The sequence below is a fragment of the Trachemys scripta genome, chromosome 12, assembly GCF_013100865.1.
Source record: "Trachemys scripta elegans isolate TJP31775 chromosome 12, CAS_Tse_1.0, whole genome shotgun sequence".
Taxonomy (NCBI): Eukaryota; Metazoa; Chordata; order Testudines; family Emydidae; genus Trachemys; species Trachemys scripta.
In genome coordinates this window covers 5517585-5531121 of record NC_048309.1, presented here as the reverse complement: position 1 = coordinate 5531121, position 13537 = coordinate 5517585, and the positions used below count along the sequence as shown (strand labels likewise).

Here is a 13537-nt window from a genome sequence, read left to right as displayed (position 1 = left end):
TCCCTTTTCCTGCTTGCTGAATGTGTGAACTCGGGATTAGCAATACACAAGGCACCAGACAACAACACAGAGAGTTTGTGCAATAACCCGTGGGGCTGACACTTTCCGATCCCAACGCGGACAAGACGTCCCAGCCCCTACACCGAGAGGGCCCTTACCCCCTAGGTTAGGGGTGGAAACCTCCTCCCTCCTGTGTCCCCTCCCATTGGGGGCGTCCCCAGCGTGTCCACGAGCTGTGATGACACCGGCCTATATAAAGCCATGCTGCGGCGGCGCTGCCTCTGAAATCCCGTAGACCTTGGCTGTGTTTTGTGGACGTGGAGTGCACTCCCAGTATCTCCTTTGCAAATGGGCTCTGTGGCCTAGCGTTTACTCCCCTGAGCCTCGCCACCTGTGATCTCAAGCCGTGAAGGTGCTGCTGGCAGCAGCGCTGAAAAGAAACAAGGTAAAACAACCCCCCCCACACACACACACACCCCACTCCCCAAAAACCCAGTCGGGTTGGGGCTTCCGAGAATAGTTGCGCCAAGGGAAACTTTGAGCAACTGGTGGTGGGGTGAGCTAGGGATGCCGGAGAGGGGTGGCGGGTGACTGTAGATCTGTGCGACCCCAGCTTTGTTAAACCGAGTATCGTGTTGATTTGGGGAAGGGCTGATTTGGTGTGTTTTCTCCGCTTCCAGACACGCTGCCAAGCCTTGCTTGTGTGGGGAGACCAAGGAGGACAGTCTCGCCCCAGATCTCGCTTTTAAAGGCGTTTTTAAGTGTTTTCCTCTCATTTTGAGGGATTTCTCTTCTCTTCTCCCACCTCCCCCTTTTTGCTCTGCGTTGTAATGAAACACGCGATCTCCCTCGGTGAAACTGTCCCAGGATTGACAGGGCCTTTCCAGCTCACCGCCCTACAGAACCTTTGGGGACGTGGGTGAAGATTTGAAGCGGAAGAAAAATAGGGTTTCCCCGTGTCTCCCCGAAACAGGAGCGAAACGGGCTCCCAGTAGCTTTGTCAGTTGCATTGTAAGTTACATGGATGGGGTTTACTCGTTACCAGTGCCTGGGTAGGGGCCGGTGTCCCGGCGTTCCACCCCCGTGTCCCGGCGTTCCACCCCCGTGTCCCGGCGTTCCACCCCCGTGTCCCGGCGTTCCACGGCCCACCTGGGCTGGCCCCAGTCGGTCAGAGCTGCGGGCACCCTAGAAGAATTGCGCTGAGTTCGTTCGGGATGTTGGCAACTGTTTCCTTTCCGCAGAGGACGCTCCCCCCATGTGCAGGGTCTGCTGCTCCGTCTTTGTCTTGTTTTTTTTTCCCTCGCACGCGTCTTGGGGAATCTTTTAACCCAAACCAGTTGCTGTGCAATCTCTAGACACAGCTTCGCTATGGGGATGTTACCACAGCTGCCCTTTGCTGATCGTAGAGCTGAGAGGGCATTGCTTTCTGTGCGTGGCTTTTTTATTAGCCTAGGGTACGAGACTGAACATCCGGACACTCCTCTCCCCCCCAAATCCTTGACATGCTTTTTTCCTCTCTACCGCTCTCCTTCCCCCACAAATTACTTGAGAGACGTGCTGAACGAGTTGGATCATGCTTGTAGGGAAGTACAGGACTAGAAGCTAGGCAAGGGGGATGGGATGGGGCTCTCTGTAGGTTGCTGCGAGCCAGTTCAGTCCGGTTTTTTCAGCTTGTGTGTTCTAGCAGAGTTCCCCACCCCCAGCTGCAGGCAAGTAAAGAATTCTCTACAAGAGACGAGAGACAAAAGAAATGGCCACTTCCTCCCCCTCTGTAAATCAAACATGTTTTGATGATTTCCCTTCAGTTTACATAACCCTAGACACTGACTCCCTTCCCCCCCACAACCCACACAGTTTTCTAAAAATGTTAAAGCCATCCCCCGGTGTAGAAGTGCAGTCTATTTTTTCCCATCCAGCTAAGAAGTGTGCAAGCGGTGTGAATCTGTCCCTGTTCTATTTCTTCTGCATTAATTGTATTGCCTCATCAAACGTGCTCTGGAGGAAGGGAAATGTCTGTGTGTGGTGATTCTGATTAAACTGGTATGAACCAGATTTCATTTAAACTCGGTTCTTCTAGGCAGTTTGTGAAGGTTTTACTAGATGTGCCAACTGCCTTTGCTAACCCAGCATTGCTTATGGCTACATGACCGTGGTCATTTTTGACTAGCAGAATCTTCTACTGGATGGACCATGTTGTACATTCATCTGCATTTGATTTCCTTGAACACTAAAATCTGTAAGGAGACCACATCTGTTGCAAAACAAGCAAGTTTGTTAGACCCACAAATGTGTAGTAGAGGTTTATTAAGCCAGTTAATATGCAGCTGTTACCCTTTCCATCAAACAATTTCAGTCATTCTTGATCATGGAATGAAAGAGAAATCTGAAGAGGCGCTTACTATCCATAGTCTGATACTTTAAGGAAAAGTGCACTGGATACACCAGAGAAAACTGATCACATCTGCCAGCAGAACCTTTCATGCAGCAACATGCTTGAATGCTGATAACTTTACAAAGGTGTTTTATAAGCTGGTAATGGGGATTCTTTTTAACTTAATTTTATTGGTTCACGTACCATCTTCTTAAAATATTATTGTGAAATGAATTGATAGAAAATATCAAGCGGATGTACTACAGTTTGGGAAGCACTGGTTTAAGTGGAGTGACTAAAAACAGAGACTGCCTTTTCAAAGACTAGAGATTAAGGACAAGTTCTAAGCACTCGTGCCACTGACACAGAAATGCCTACATGTGAAATAAATCTGTCAGTGTGTTACTCTGCTCACCAGAGGTTTGAGTGTGGCTTTACACTATGATAAGAATTTAGCAACCAAGGACAAACCAGAATCGTTTTTTTTTTCTTTCTCTCTCTCTCTCTCTCTCTCTCTCTCTCAATAAACTCTGACTTGCCGACCCCATGCCTTCATCATATAATGTGTGTAGCTTAAAATGTGGGACATGGAGTGACCTGCATCTGGCTGAAAGTGGGATATGATTTGTTTTTAATGGAGTCTATTAAATGCAGAATAGGAAATAAAATAAATGTTAACCTCAAATTTGAGGCTGCAGCCTTCATTGCCAGTTGAGGTTCCGGTTGGTTCTTTCCTACTGGTCATGTCTGTACATTTGGTGTTTGTTTTTTCAAAATTGAGATTGGCCTAAATCTGTCTTTCACATGTGGTGAGTAAATGCTGAGGAATGTGAAAAGCCATTTGCCCTTACATCCATGGTGATCAGGTGGGTCCTTTGCTACACAAATGAGCTCTCTTCTCATCCCCTTTCAGCATCCTAAGATGCTGAGAGAGAGCACGAACATGGGTCTTCGAAGTCCCAGGCTAAACGACCGGTTCTGCCACCGATTTTCTGTGTGACCCTGGGCAAGTCACTTAATATGTGCTTCAGTTTCCCATCTGTACATAGGGGATAACGCTTCCTGTTTCACAGAGGTGGTGTGAGGGTAAACACACTGAAGACCACGAGGTGTTTAGATACTATAGTAAGGTGAGGGACATGGAAATACCCAAGATATGCATTTCGTAGCAAGATGGAGCATGACCCGTTTTCTAGAATATACAGCTACCATTTCAGTAGTTTCTTCCTTTGGTAGCTGAGCTTCAAATTAAAGCCCTGCCCCTTAATCATTCTTCCTTCCTTTGAAAGGTGATGAATTGTAGACACTCGCCTTGGTTGGGAATAGTTGGGTTGGCCTTGTCAGTGGTGCTGGTTATTAGGGTATGAGGAATTTCTCCCAAGGCTCCCTGCTCCTGTTGTTCTATTGCCTAGTCACAGCTCTTGACAAACTCAATACCCTTCATGGCAAGTCCAATTTACTAGATAATAACCTGTCCCCCGTCTTCCTCTCCTGTAGTCGACAGGCTCACCTTAACACTAGATTACTGGGGAAGCACAGCGTGAATAGTTATCTGCAGCAGCAGGGGATGGCTGTGCCCTGGCAGATGCTAAACCAGTGACACTCAAACTGAAGCTCAGGGGCTGTGAGCGGCTCTTTGTGTCTCCTGTGGCTCTTTGCAGCACATGATATTAAAACACTGTGTGATTGGTTAATAATTAAATTGGGACGCTTTGCTATGTTAACCAATTGTAGTGGATAAACTAATACTTGGTCATTTTGCTGTGAGAATTATATATATATTCCCTCTCCTACTATTTAAATATGAATATATAGGATTATAGAAAATGAAACCATGAATTCACACGACTATGGCTCTTTTAGCTAATGTTGATCGCTAATTTGGCTCCTGAACCACTGAAGTCTGAGTATCCCTGTCCTAAATGCACCTTGTTTTCTGTGTCTGACAGAGCATCTGTCCGATAAGTAGCAGCATTGGTGTGATCCACCTTGTGGGATGTTTCCCACAGGCAGTGTTCCGGGATTCAGATTTAAATCCCTGCATGTTAATGTGTCTGGAGAAGTTTCTTGGATCAACTGTACTTCCCTGAATTGGTTTCCCTAACTAATCATTTTGTAAATGTTTCATAGTAACAAATTATTATCGGTGCTAAGACTAGCATGAAGTTGGCTTTAAAATAGGAGAATGCTGAAGATAGTGTTTTCACTGCATCATGCTGTAGTTAGGTGGTGTGGTTACGGGCTTGTCACATGCAAACAAATAACAATTTATTGAACAGCCAGGGTGTTGGCCAAAGGAAGGCGAGTCTTGTACTCTGCTCGGAAGACTTAACAAACTCTGCCTCTGGCTTGCCTGAACAGCGAGGGAATCCACAGTGGGGGAACCATCTGAGAACATTTTGCCTCCAGGTCTCCAGCATCTGGGGACTGCATTTTAGCAGCCATGACGACAAATAGGAAGCGGTAGTTCCTTAGGCAGCCAGATTGAAAAACTGCTTGAATTTTGCCTGGAAACAGACCAAGGTTAGATTAGAGTGTGAAGAAGAGGTGTGATGTGCCTGTGAAATACTCCATTAAGCCAGTGGGCCGTGGCTTAGAAGTGGCACCGCTGCAGTGACCTGGTTTGCCAGATGTGTGTCACTTCCAAAGTGCACATCAGGAAGGAAAGGCTGCCACACCTTAGCTAACATTAGCTGGCAGCTTTGTCTTTTCTACATCCCACTCATCAGCACAGACAGGATGTTTTGATAACTACCCAATGCTCTTTGAGGGCTAGGGGCTGTTTTGGGCTCTAACTTCCTACCACTGAATCTAGAATTGCATTTTTTTGGTAGAGCTGGCTGGAGCTTTGACCAAAAAAACCCTTCTTGTTCCCAGCCAGCTGTACTTCACTCGCAGGTTGTCAGATGTCAGCAGGGCTGACCTTGTGTCCAGCGTATGTGCCTGTAGTCCCGCTACCTTAATACTTAATATTTCATACCCCGTTTTTCACAGCTCACGATGAATAATGGGCTGCATTAAGAGGTGCTGCTTATAATTAGCTGACTGTTCTGTAAACTGTCACTTGGCTGTATGCCTGGAAGATAGTGCAGAGAACTCGGAGTGGTTGAAGTAAATGGGCATGTTTGTTTCCTTCATTATTTCTACTTACGATAGCCTGGCTGTGTGTGTCGGATGAGGAAGAGCAGTGGAAACCGAGCACCGTACAGTTCTTATTCTTTAATATTAAAGTAGCACCCTCCCGGTTACAACGGGGAGTGGGAGCCCCACTATTCTGGATGCTACACATGTCCCTGCCTCAGAGCTTGCAATGTAAGTAAATGGGACAAAAGAAATACTATCCCCATTTTACAGATGAGGAATTGAGGCACATTGACTCACCCGAGGTTACCCAGGAAGTTTGTGGTAGAACTGAACCAAGATCCCGTGAGTCCCATTCCAATGCTTTAATCTCTGGATCATCCATCCTCTGTAAGCATTGCGTGGTGTGCACTGATTTGGAAGGATGGGAGTGATTTCAAGTGAGCCATTTTTCCTGCATCTATTTCTGAAAGTGTTTGTAAACACATCTACATGGCTGATGAGACAGACCTACAGAACAGATGGCAGTATGGTGTATGACCTTTGTCCGGGTGGTGACTGCTCTGAAGATGTGGCTGTAGCTTGCTTTCACAGGTTGTCCCAACATTAAATGTACTGTCACATTTTTAAAACAAGTGAATATTGGAAAGTCCTATCCACTAATTTGTAGGGGTGAGAACTATCAACAAGTAATTTATCCAGGAGCTTAGCCTCTTTCTGTTAAAGGACATCTTGTGTACGGCAATTTCCTCACATTTTAGAGAAGTTAGATGTTGGGGGTTTTGGTTAAACAATGGGCTGATCAAACAACTCTGCAGTCTGCAAATGTCCACTGTTAGAGCCGTGGTGTCTAATTGTGATTTGCTGCGAGTCACATGGTGTCTAGCTGCATGAGTGCACAAGCATTTCTGCTGCTAATATACAAAGCATAGGGATGAAAACAAAACAGATCATGACACCATTGTTGTTCATCAACCTCCCTCTTGTGTCATTCACACATACTTTGTTATGCCTTCCTGGCAAGGGTGTGTGTGTGTGTGTGTGTGTGTGTTATCATCCCTAGTTCCAGCACATATTTCACAGTAATGGTAATACGTACTAGCCAGGATGGTCTCATTTTGAATGGAAAAGTTGTGCTCATGATGGTTCCTCCTGTGACTTATTGATTAGCTTCTGTTTAAGACAATACTTTTAACTTCTAAAGTATTAGTCCATGGTGGTGGTATAGGCTATAGGTATGTACTGCATACAGAGGAAAACACAATTACCCTTAATACAATCTGAAGACCCAAGAAGGTAGAACATCAACACTAACTAGCACATTACACTGTCAGAAATGTTGCAAGATAAACTTACTCAAATCCTTCAAAAAAAAAAAGTCCTTGTGGCACCTTAGAGACTAACAAATTAATGTGGGCATAAGCTTTTGTGGGCTAGAACCAACTTCATCATGCACATTAGGAATTGTTACTTTAAGTGAAAGTTGAGAGATCCTGAATCTAGTTCAGTAATCAAGGAACACCCTGAATGATGTCTCATGTAACATGCTTTTTTCCCCTCGTTTGCATGTTGGGTCATCCCACAGTTTAGGCTTCATGAGGATGGTAATAGAAAATACTTTGAGTCTTGTGCCACTTTAGTTGCTCTCTGTAGTATGCACAGTTGCCAACTTTCACAAATAAGCACTCTGACTTTCACTATAAACCAAAAATCAAGCTAATCCCATTTCAAAACAAGGCCAAACCAAGCCAATCCCTAAGAGCCCCAACCCTATTTGACTAGATCCTCCCCCCTCACCCCACCCCCAGCATGCAGTCTGGGACTGTGATGGGTCCACTGTGCACCCCTGACTCTCTTCCCGCCAAGGCAGCCGATCCAAAAAAGGCAACGAGTTGCTACAAGCCAAAGAAGCAACAAGCTAAGCCAAAAACTAGCCAGCGAGCAACTCACAAGCCAATTAAGCCAAAAACCAAGCCCAATTCCTGCATTTTGGGTTTTTTTGTGGGTTTGGCATGTATGGTGGTATGTGGTCATGGACGCTCCCCATCTTCTGAAGGCTCACTCCTTTGTCTTGCAGGGTTGATATCTGTACAAGAACTAAGATCAAGTAACATGGCAGCAATCCCATCAAGCGGCTCACTTGTGGCAACCCATGACTACTACAGAAGTAAGAACTGCTACACTGTCCTTTAACGGGTGCAAAATGGAGGTGCTCACAAGCCGCGCGGCAGCCGCTTGTGTGGGTGGGTGGGGAATATATCGATCTAGCGCAAACACTTTTCTGTGGAGTGGGTCTTGCTAAGATAAGTCGCTGAACTCTCCTCTTACCTTGGTAGAAGTTTGTAATGCCCATGTAGAACTGCTCAAAAACACTCAAATTTGCTTTCCAACCACAGTGTATTTATAGGCTCCTCTTTAACTTGCATTTCCAAGGAGTCTAAAGGAGTTGGGTGCTCATCCCTCACTGAATTTCAATGGGATTTGAGCACCCCAACTCCCTTAGATGCCTTTGGAAATTCCAGTTTGAATGATCAGTGCTTTAGATAACTGGGAGGTGAAAACATTATCTCCTATTCTTGCTTACTGTGTGCCCATGCCAAAGCCATCCACTTCTGCATCCTTTCTCAGTGCATAGCCAATGTACCATTTCTCTCTTGATTGTCCCTTTCAAAGAATCACCAACAGAACTCCTTCTAGGACCCGAAGTGCGGATTAACTTAGAAGTATCCGCTGATGGCAATGTCATGGCATTTCTGAAATAAACATGATCCATCCAGGCCCGGCTAAACTCTCTTTAAACAAAGACCACTTTTTGTTCATGCAAAACAAATGCCTGACACTGCCGTATTTTTTGTTGAAAAAGGAGGCTAAGAGCCAAGAATGGGGGTGAGTCTTATTTACTACGCAGCTGGGAAATAATGATCCACACTCCCTTAATTGTGCCAGCAGTGTCTGTACTCAACCGTATGAGCTACCATACAAACAAAGGAACAATGATTTCTCAATGGGGGGTTTAACGGCTGTTTTCCTCTTCTTGAAAGCAGCTGCTTCCAGGGTTACCTTAACGCTCCTGAGAGCATAGGGTGGGGGTGGGGTGGGGGGGTGACTAGCTAAACGCTGTGTAGAGCAAATGCTTCTGCAAAAGGCAAAGTAAATAGAAAAATACAGGATGGCCACATGAGCCTCTAGTACAGGGCCAGATCTTCAGGTGGTCTGAGCTAACCTAGCTCCTCTGTCCATAAAGCTTTACCAAATACACCAGCTGAGGATTAAGAACATAAGAACGGCCGTACTGGGTCAGACCAAAGGTCCATCTAGCCCAGTATCCTGTCGACCGACAGTGGCCAATGCCAGGTGCCCCAGAGGGAATGAACAGAACAGGGAATCCTCAAGTGATCCATCCCCTGTCGCCCATTCCCAGCTTCTGGCAAACAGGCCAGGATGGGCGGGGGGTGTCCCCAGCCTCTAAGTTTCCCTGTAAGCCGCACGGCCGTGCAGCAGCCTATTTAGTGCCATGCAGGCACTTAGGGAACCCGCCTGGGGACCTGCTGGGGGAGGGGGGTGCCCTTCCCCTGGCCCCAACTCCCGGAGCGGCCTGGCCCGAGTCCCAGCCGGATTGCGGCCGGGGCAGCGCGGCTAGGGCAGCCCAGACCCAGGCGTGGCTGGGGCCAGCCCAAGGCACAGACCTGCTGTGCTGGGGCCGGGGAGGGACGCCTATCCTGCAGCCCAGAGCTCCTATGGTGGGGACAGATGCCTCTTCTTCCCTCCCCCCGCCCACCCACCCAGCTGCTGCGGCGGCAGTGCTGGGGGGCTTCTCTCCCCGCAGTAGCCCCAGAGCACCCTCCTGCACTCCCAACCCCCTCATCCCTGACCCCACTCCAGAGCCCACATCCCCAGCCGAAGCCCTCACCCCCTGCACCCAACCCTCTGCCCCAGCTATGAGTCCCCTCCCATAATAACCCCTCGGCCCCACCCCCACCACATGAATTTTGTTATGTGACGCATCACCTCCATATTGGTGCACATAACAAAATTCATTCCACACATGGGTGGGAAAAATTAGAGGGAACACTGATCCTAGAGAATAGGTCCATCAGTGGCTATTAGCCATGAATTTATCTGGTTCTTTTTTGAACCCTGTTATAGTCTTGGCCTTCACAACATCCTCTGACAAGGAGTTCCACAGGTTGACTGTGCGTTATGCGAAAAGATACTTCCTTTTTTTGTTTTAAACCTGCTACCTATTAATTTCATTTGGTAGCCCCTAGTTCTTGTGTTATGAGAAGGAGTAAATAACACTTCCTTATTTACTTTCTCCACACCAGTCATGATTATATAGACCTCTATCATATTCCCCTTAGTCGTCTCTTTTCCAAGCTGAAAAGTCCCAGTCTTATTAATCTCTCCTCAGAGGGAAGCCATTCATACCCCTAATCATTTTTGTTGCCCTTTTCTGAAACTTTTCCAATTCCAATATATCTTGTGGTCTTCTCCCCACACTCCTGTTAGAGATGCAGGATGGAGGGGGGGAAATTGATATGGTGGGACCTTGTCTCATAAAGCACCTTTCCAGCAAGCTCCTTTTGGCCATGTGGCAACTATTGTGATTTACCCTACGTCAGGCAAGTCCCCCCCGTGCAGGAATGTCTATGCTACAGTAGCGCAGCAGCTATAGCGCTGTAAGGTAGACGCTTCCTGCATTGATTGACAGAAAAAAACCTTCCATGTAGGTAATCCCTCTCCAGGAGGCAGAAGCTAGGGTGATGGAAGAATCCATCCATTGACCTAGCTGTGTCTATGCTAGGGATTAGGTTGACCTAACCACAGTGCTCAGGAGGCAACATTTTTCACTGCTCTGAGCAACTTAGTTGGGTCAACCTAAATTTTAGGCATAGCCCAGGCCTCTATCTCACCCACACTAGAAGGGGAGACTCCCAATGTGCATCAAACCAAAACCTTCCCCCTCCCTCCATGACCTAGAATCCTACACAAGGATTATACTTGTGTCTTGCAAGAAATGGAGTGTGGGTTACGGTTACTTGTATCCACTTGCTGAGTGAGACGTTCCATAAAGACCTTTTCCAAATGGTTTTGTAAGGTGTTCCAATCTGTGGCATTAACCTGCCGCTGCTTGTAATTACCTACTTTGCTGAGAAAGCTATTTGAGGTTATTCTTTGTCCTGCGGGTGTGAAGGAATCTGTTCTTAAAACACTGTGCCAGAAAATCTCGTAAAGGAACACTTACAAATATCTCCAGATGTGTGATGGCAGACTAACACGTCCTTCAAACATGCTCTCATGCTTGCTGGCTAGGGCAGATGCCATTAAAAGGCTGGCACGTACCAGCCGATACTCAGAACAGGACATTAGCTGGTATGGAAACTAGTACCCGAGTCTAAGAAGCAGTAACGTGGCGAATACTTTATCTTTAATGGCAAACCTTGTACTACCTGCAGTGAGGATGTTCATTACAGCAGTAGATCTAATATTGGCAGAGGGAAATGTTGGTCTGATGGGATGCAATCTCGTTCACAGGGCGTCTGGGTTCCACTTCCAGCAACAGCTCCTGTGGAAGTGCTGAATACTCTGGGGAGGTTATTCCTCACCATCCGGGTAAGCACCTCTCCTACAGCCTGGACTCTCTGGCCCAGCCTCCTATGGAGGGGAACTCTTGTGGTCAAAATGCTCTTGTACCATCTCCTTAATTTTAATACAAAATAAGCTGCCCTCTCCACAGCTCTTCAGAGGATCAGTGTAGCTTCAAAAACATTCTCAGTGGTAACTAAGTACATTCTCCATGGGTTATACAGATCCATTTATAATGGCAGAAAAATCCCTATAGAGAGAGAGACTGCATAGAAGAGAACTGAAGTTGTAGTAGCTGGCGTCTACTCCTTCATGAGGCACCACTGTAGAGTGCCAGCTTCTTAATTTGCCCTCTTGCTAGCATGTGTAGCAAGACCACCGTGGTAATCAGGGAAGTAACTATTTCTGCTGTACCTCCTAATCAAGCTCCCTATACCTAGCGGTCATATTTCATAAGTGTTTGCTTTTCAGGTCTTCCCAAGTCTGACCCCGGTCACTGGTGGGCTAGCTTCTTTTTTGGAAAGCCAACCCATCTCATCATGACAACTGTGTCAGAATCCCCAGAGAAGTAAGTGGTTTGTTTTTAGCTCACTCGGAATATGGTAATGGGGATAAACTAAGAAGCTTGAAGGGTGGCTTGGAATATTGGAATGGCGAGGACAAGGGAGGGCTGTGTTGTGGAGGTATACAAACTGTAACTTCTTATAATTCTGCTTAGTTGCATTCTGCACTGCATATCTAGAATACTTTCCAGAGGGCCTCTCCTGAAGTGCTTTGAATCTTAACAATCCACCCAGCAGCAAAGAGCTAATAGGAATCACTGTAGCTGGGGAACGGTAGCACTGTCACTCATTATTATTATTATTTATTATTAGACGATACTAGACCTAAAACTCTGAGGCCCATATCCTCCTCAGCTGCCTAACTCTCATGGGAGTTAAGCACCTAAATACCTTTGAGGATCTGGGCCTGTCTCTTCAGCTGTTGTGGAAGATGGTACATCTGTTTAACTGGGTGGAGTAGGGGAAGCTAATGGTTTGTTTGAAATAAATGGGCTTTTTGTGTAAAAGCCATCATGAACCAAATGACAGGGTGGGTTAGGGACCAACTTCTGTTGGTGAGAGAGAAGCTAATTTCTCTAATATCCTGGGACTGACCCGGCTACTACAACATGCATGTCATGAACAGAAAGTCCTTCTCTGTCTGCTGAATTCTTCTACAAGTTCCAGAGGAGGAAAGGATTTATTTTTCCTTTGTAGCCATTGAAAATTGGTACAATAAAAGGACCAAATGTAATGGCCCTCAAGGAAAGTGTCCTCAAAAGCTTAGTGCTCAGACCCAAGAAGTGCAGGAAAAGAGCCAGAGATTAAATGCTAGGGGGGTGATTCCAGGCCTACCTTGCATAGGCAGCAGCAGTAGAAACTGCAGGTGTGGATGTGGATTAACTAGTTTGTGTGCACACATGGTTGCATGCAGCCCTGTGGATGCAGCAAATCAAGGGGGCGGGAGAATAGCTTTGGCTGTCTTAGCCAGTCAACAGTGGAGCTGTTGCTACCAATAAGAGACTGTTGTCAGGTACACAGCTTTTTGTTGCAGATGTTGCTCACTGTAGCCAGGAAGTGCTGCCCAATCTGGAGCAGTGATGGCTGAGTTTGGGTGCTTCCACCGTCTCTCTGGACTCGGAGACTCTCAGTAGAAGTCTGTCCTGGAATCACTGCAGTGGGAACATATGCGGAGTTCTAATGAGAGCAGGGAACTGCAGTTCACCAGCCTTGTATCTGAGGCAGCTGTGTCAAAGATGGCTTGCTTCTCTCATTTTCCCTCACCCCGTGTCTCTCTTGTCTTTCAGTTCAGGAACTTTCCAGGTGGCCAACGGCATGATCACTTGTGGCCTGGCTCAGGAAGTAATGAGGAAGCGCCACGCCAGTGAGCCTAGCAAACCGAGTGCTGGGCCGTCTGCGTGAACAGGCTGGCACATCTGTCTGCTGCCCGCCTGGTTGCTGCTTCTGATCCAAACGCTAGGAGTCAGAGCCCATTTTCCACTCCCCTTCCCCGTAGAGTAGACAGGCTGCGTTAAGTATTTAGATGTAGGGTTTTTAAAAAACAAAATAAAATAAAAAAAAAAAAACAAAAAAAAAATTTTTTACACCATCTTTGTACCGTTTCATTAATTTGACTGTATTCTTTCCATACAGCCTTGGTAACGCTTTTTGTTTACTTGTTCAATGGAAACTAATAAACTTAAGCAGCCTTTAAAATGCTGTGTGACTTTAATTCTTTTTCTCTCCCATGTGAGCTCTGCCCTTCACTGAGTGCTACTGCTCTGTCGTGGAGGGGCTGTTGTTACCTGGGGTTCTTTCAACCCAAAGCTCTTGGTAACTTTTACTCTGTGCGTGGTGGTGTCAGGAAATAAATGAGAGGACACACGGCCGTCCGACCGATAGATGGGTGCCACAAACAGGACAACACGAGTGCTTTCACTTAAAGCTAAACTTTACT

At 46.5% G+C, this 13537-nt stretch overlaps 1 protein-coding gene across 1 annotated transcript; it reads left to right on the top strand.

Annotated features, from left to right (window-relative positions):
* The first annotated feature begins 267 nt into the window (after positions 1–267).
* On the top strand, positions 268–13292 carry PPDPF (pancreatic progenitor cell differentiation and proliferation factor). The gene is made up of 5 exons (XM_034787407.1): positions 268–445; positions 7530–7619; positions 10988–11065; positions 11510–11606; positions 12888–13292. Exons 2-5 carry the CDS (start codon positions 7565–7567, stop codon positions 13000–13002), a joined length of 345 nt encoding a protein of 114 aa, XP_034643298.1. The 5' UTR covers positions 268–445; positions 7530–7564; the 3' UTR covers positions 13003–13292.
* The last annotated feature ends 245 nt before the right edge of the window (positions 13293–13537 follow it).

Excerpts from the sequence above, each read along its gene's own strand:
- PPDPF (XM_034787407.1), top strand. The coding sequence starts at position 7,565 with ATGGCAGCAATCCCATCAAGCGGCTCACTTGTGGCAACCCATGACTAC. Across the intron at positions 7,620-10,987 it reads AACCCATGACTACTACAGAA|GGCGTCTGGGTTCCACTTCC; the intron begins GTAAGAACTGCT and ends TCTCGTTCACAG. Across the intron at positions 11,066-11,509 it reads GGTTATTCCTCACCATCCGG|GTCTTCCCAAGTCTGACCCC; the intron begins GTAAGCACCTCT and ends TTTGCTTTTCAG.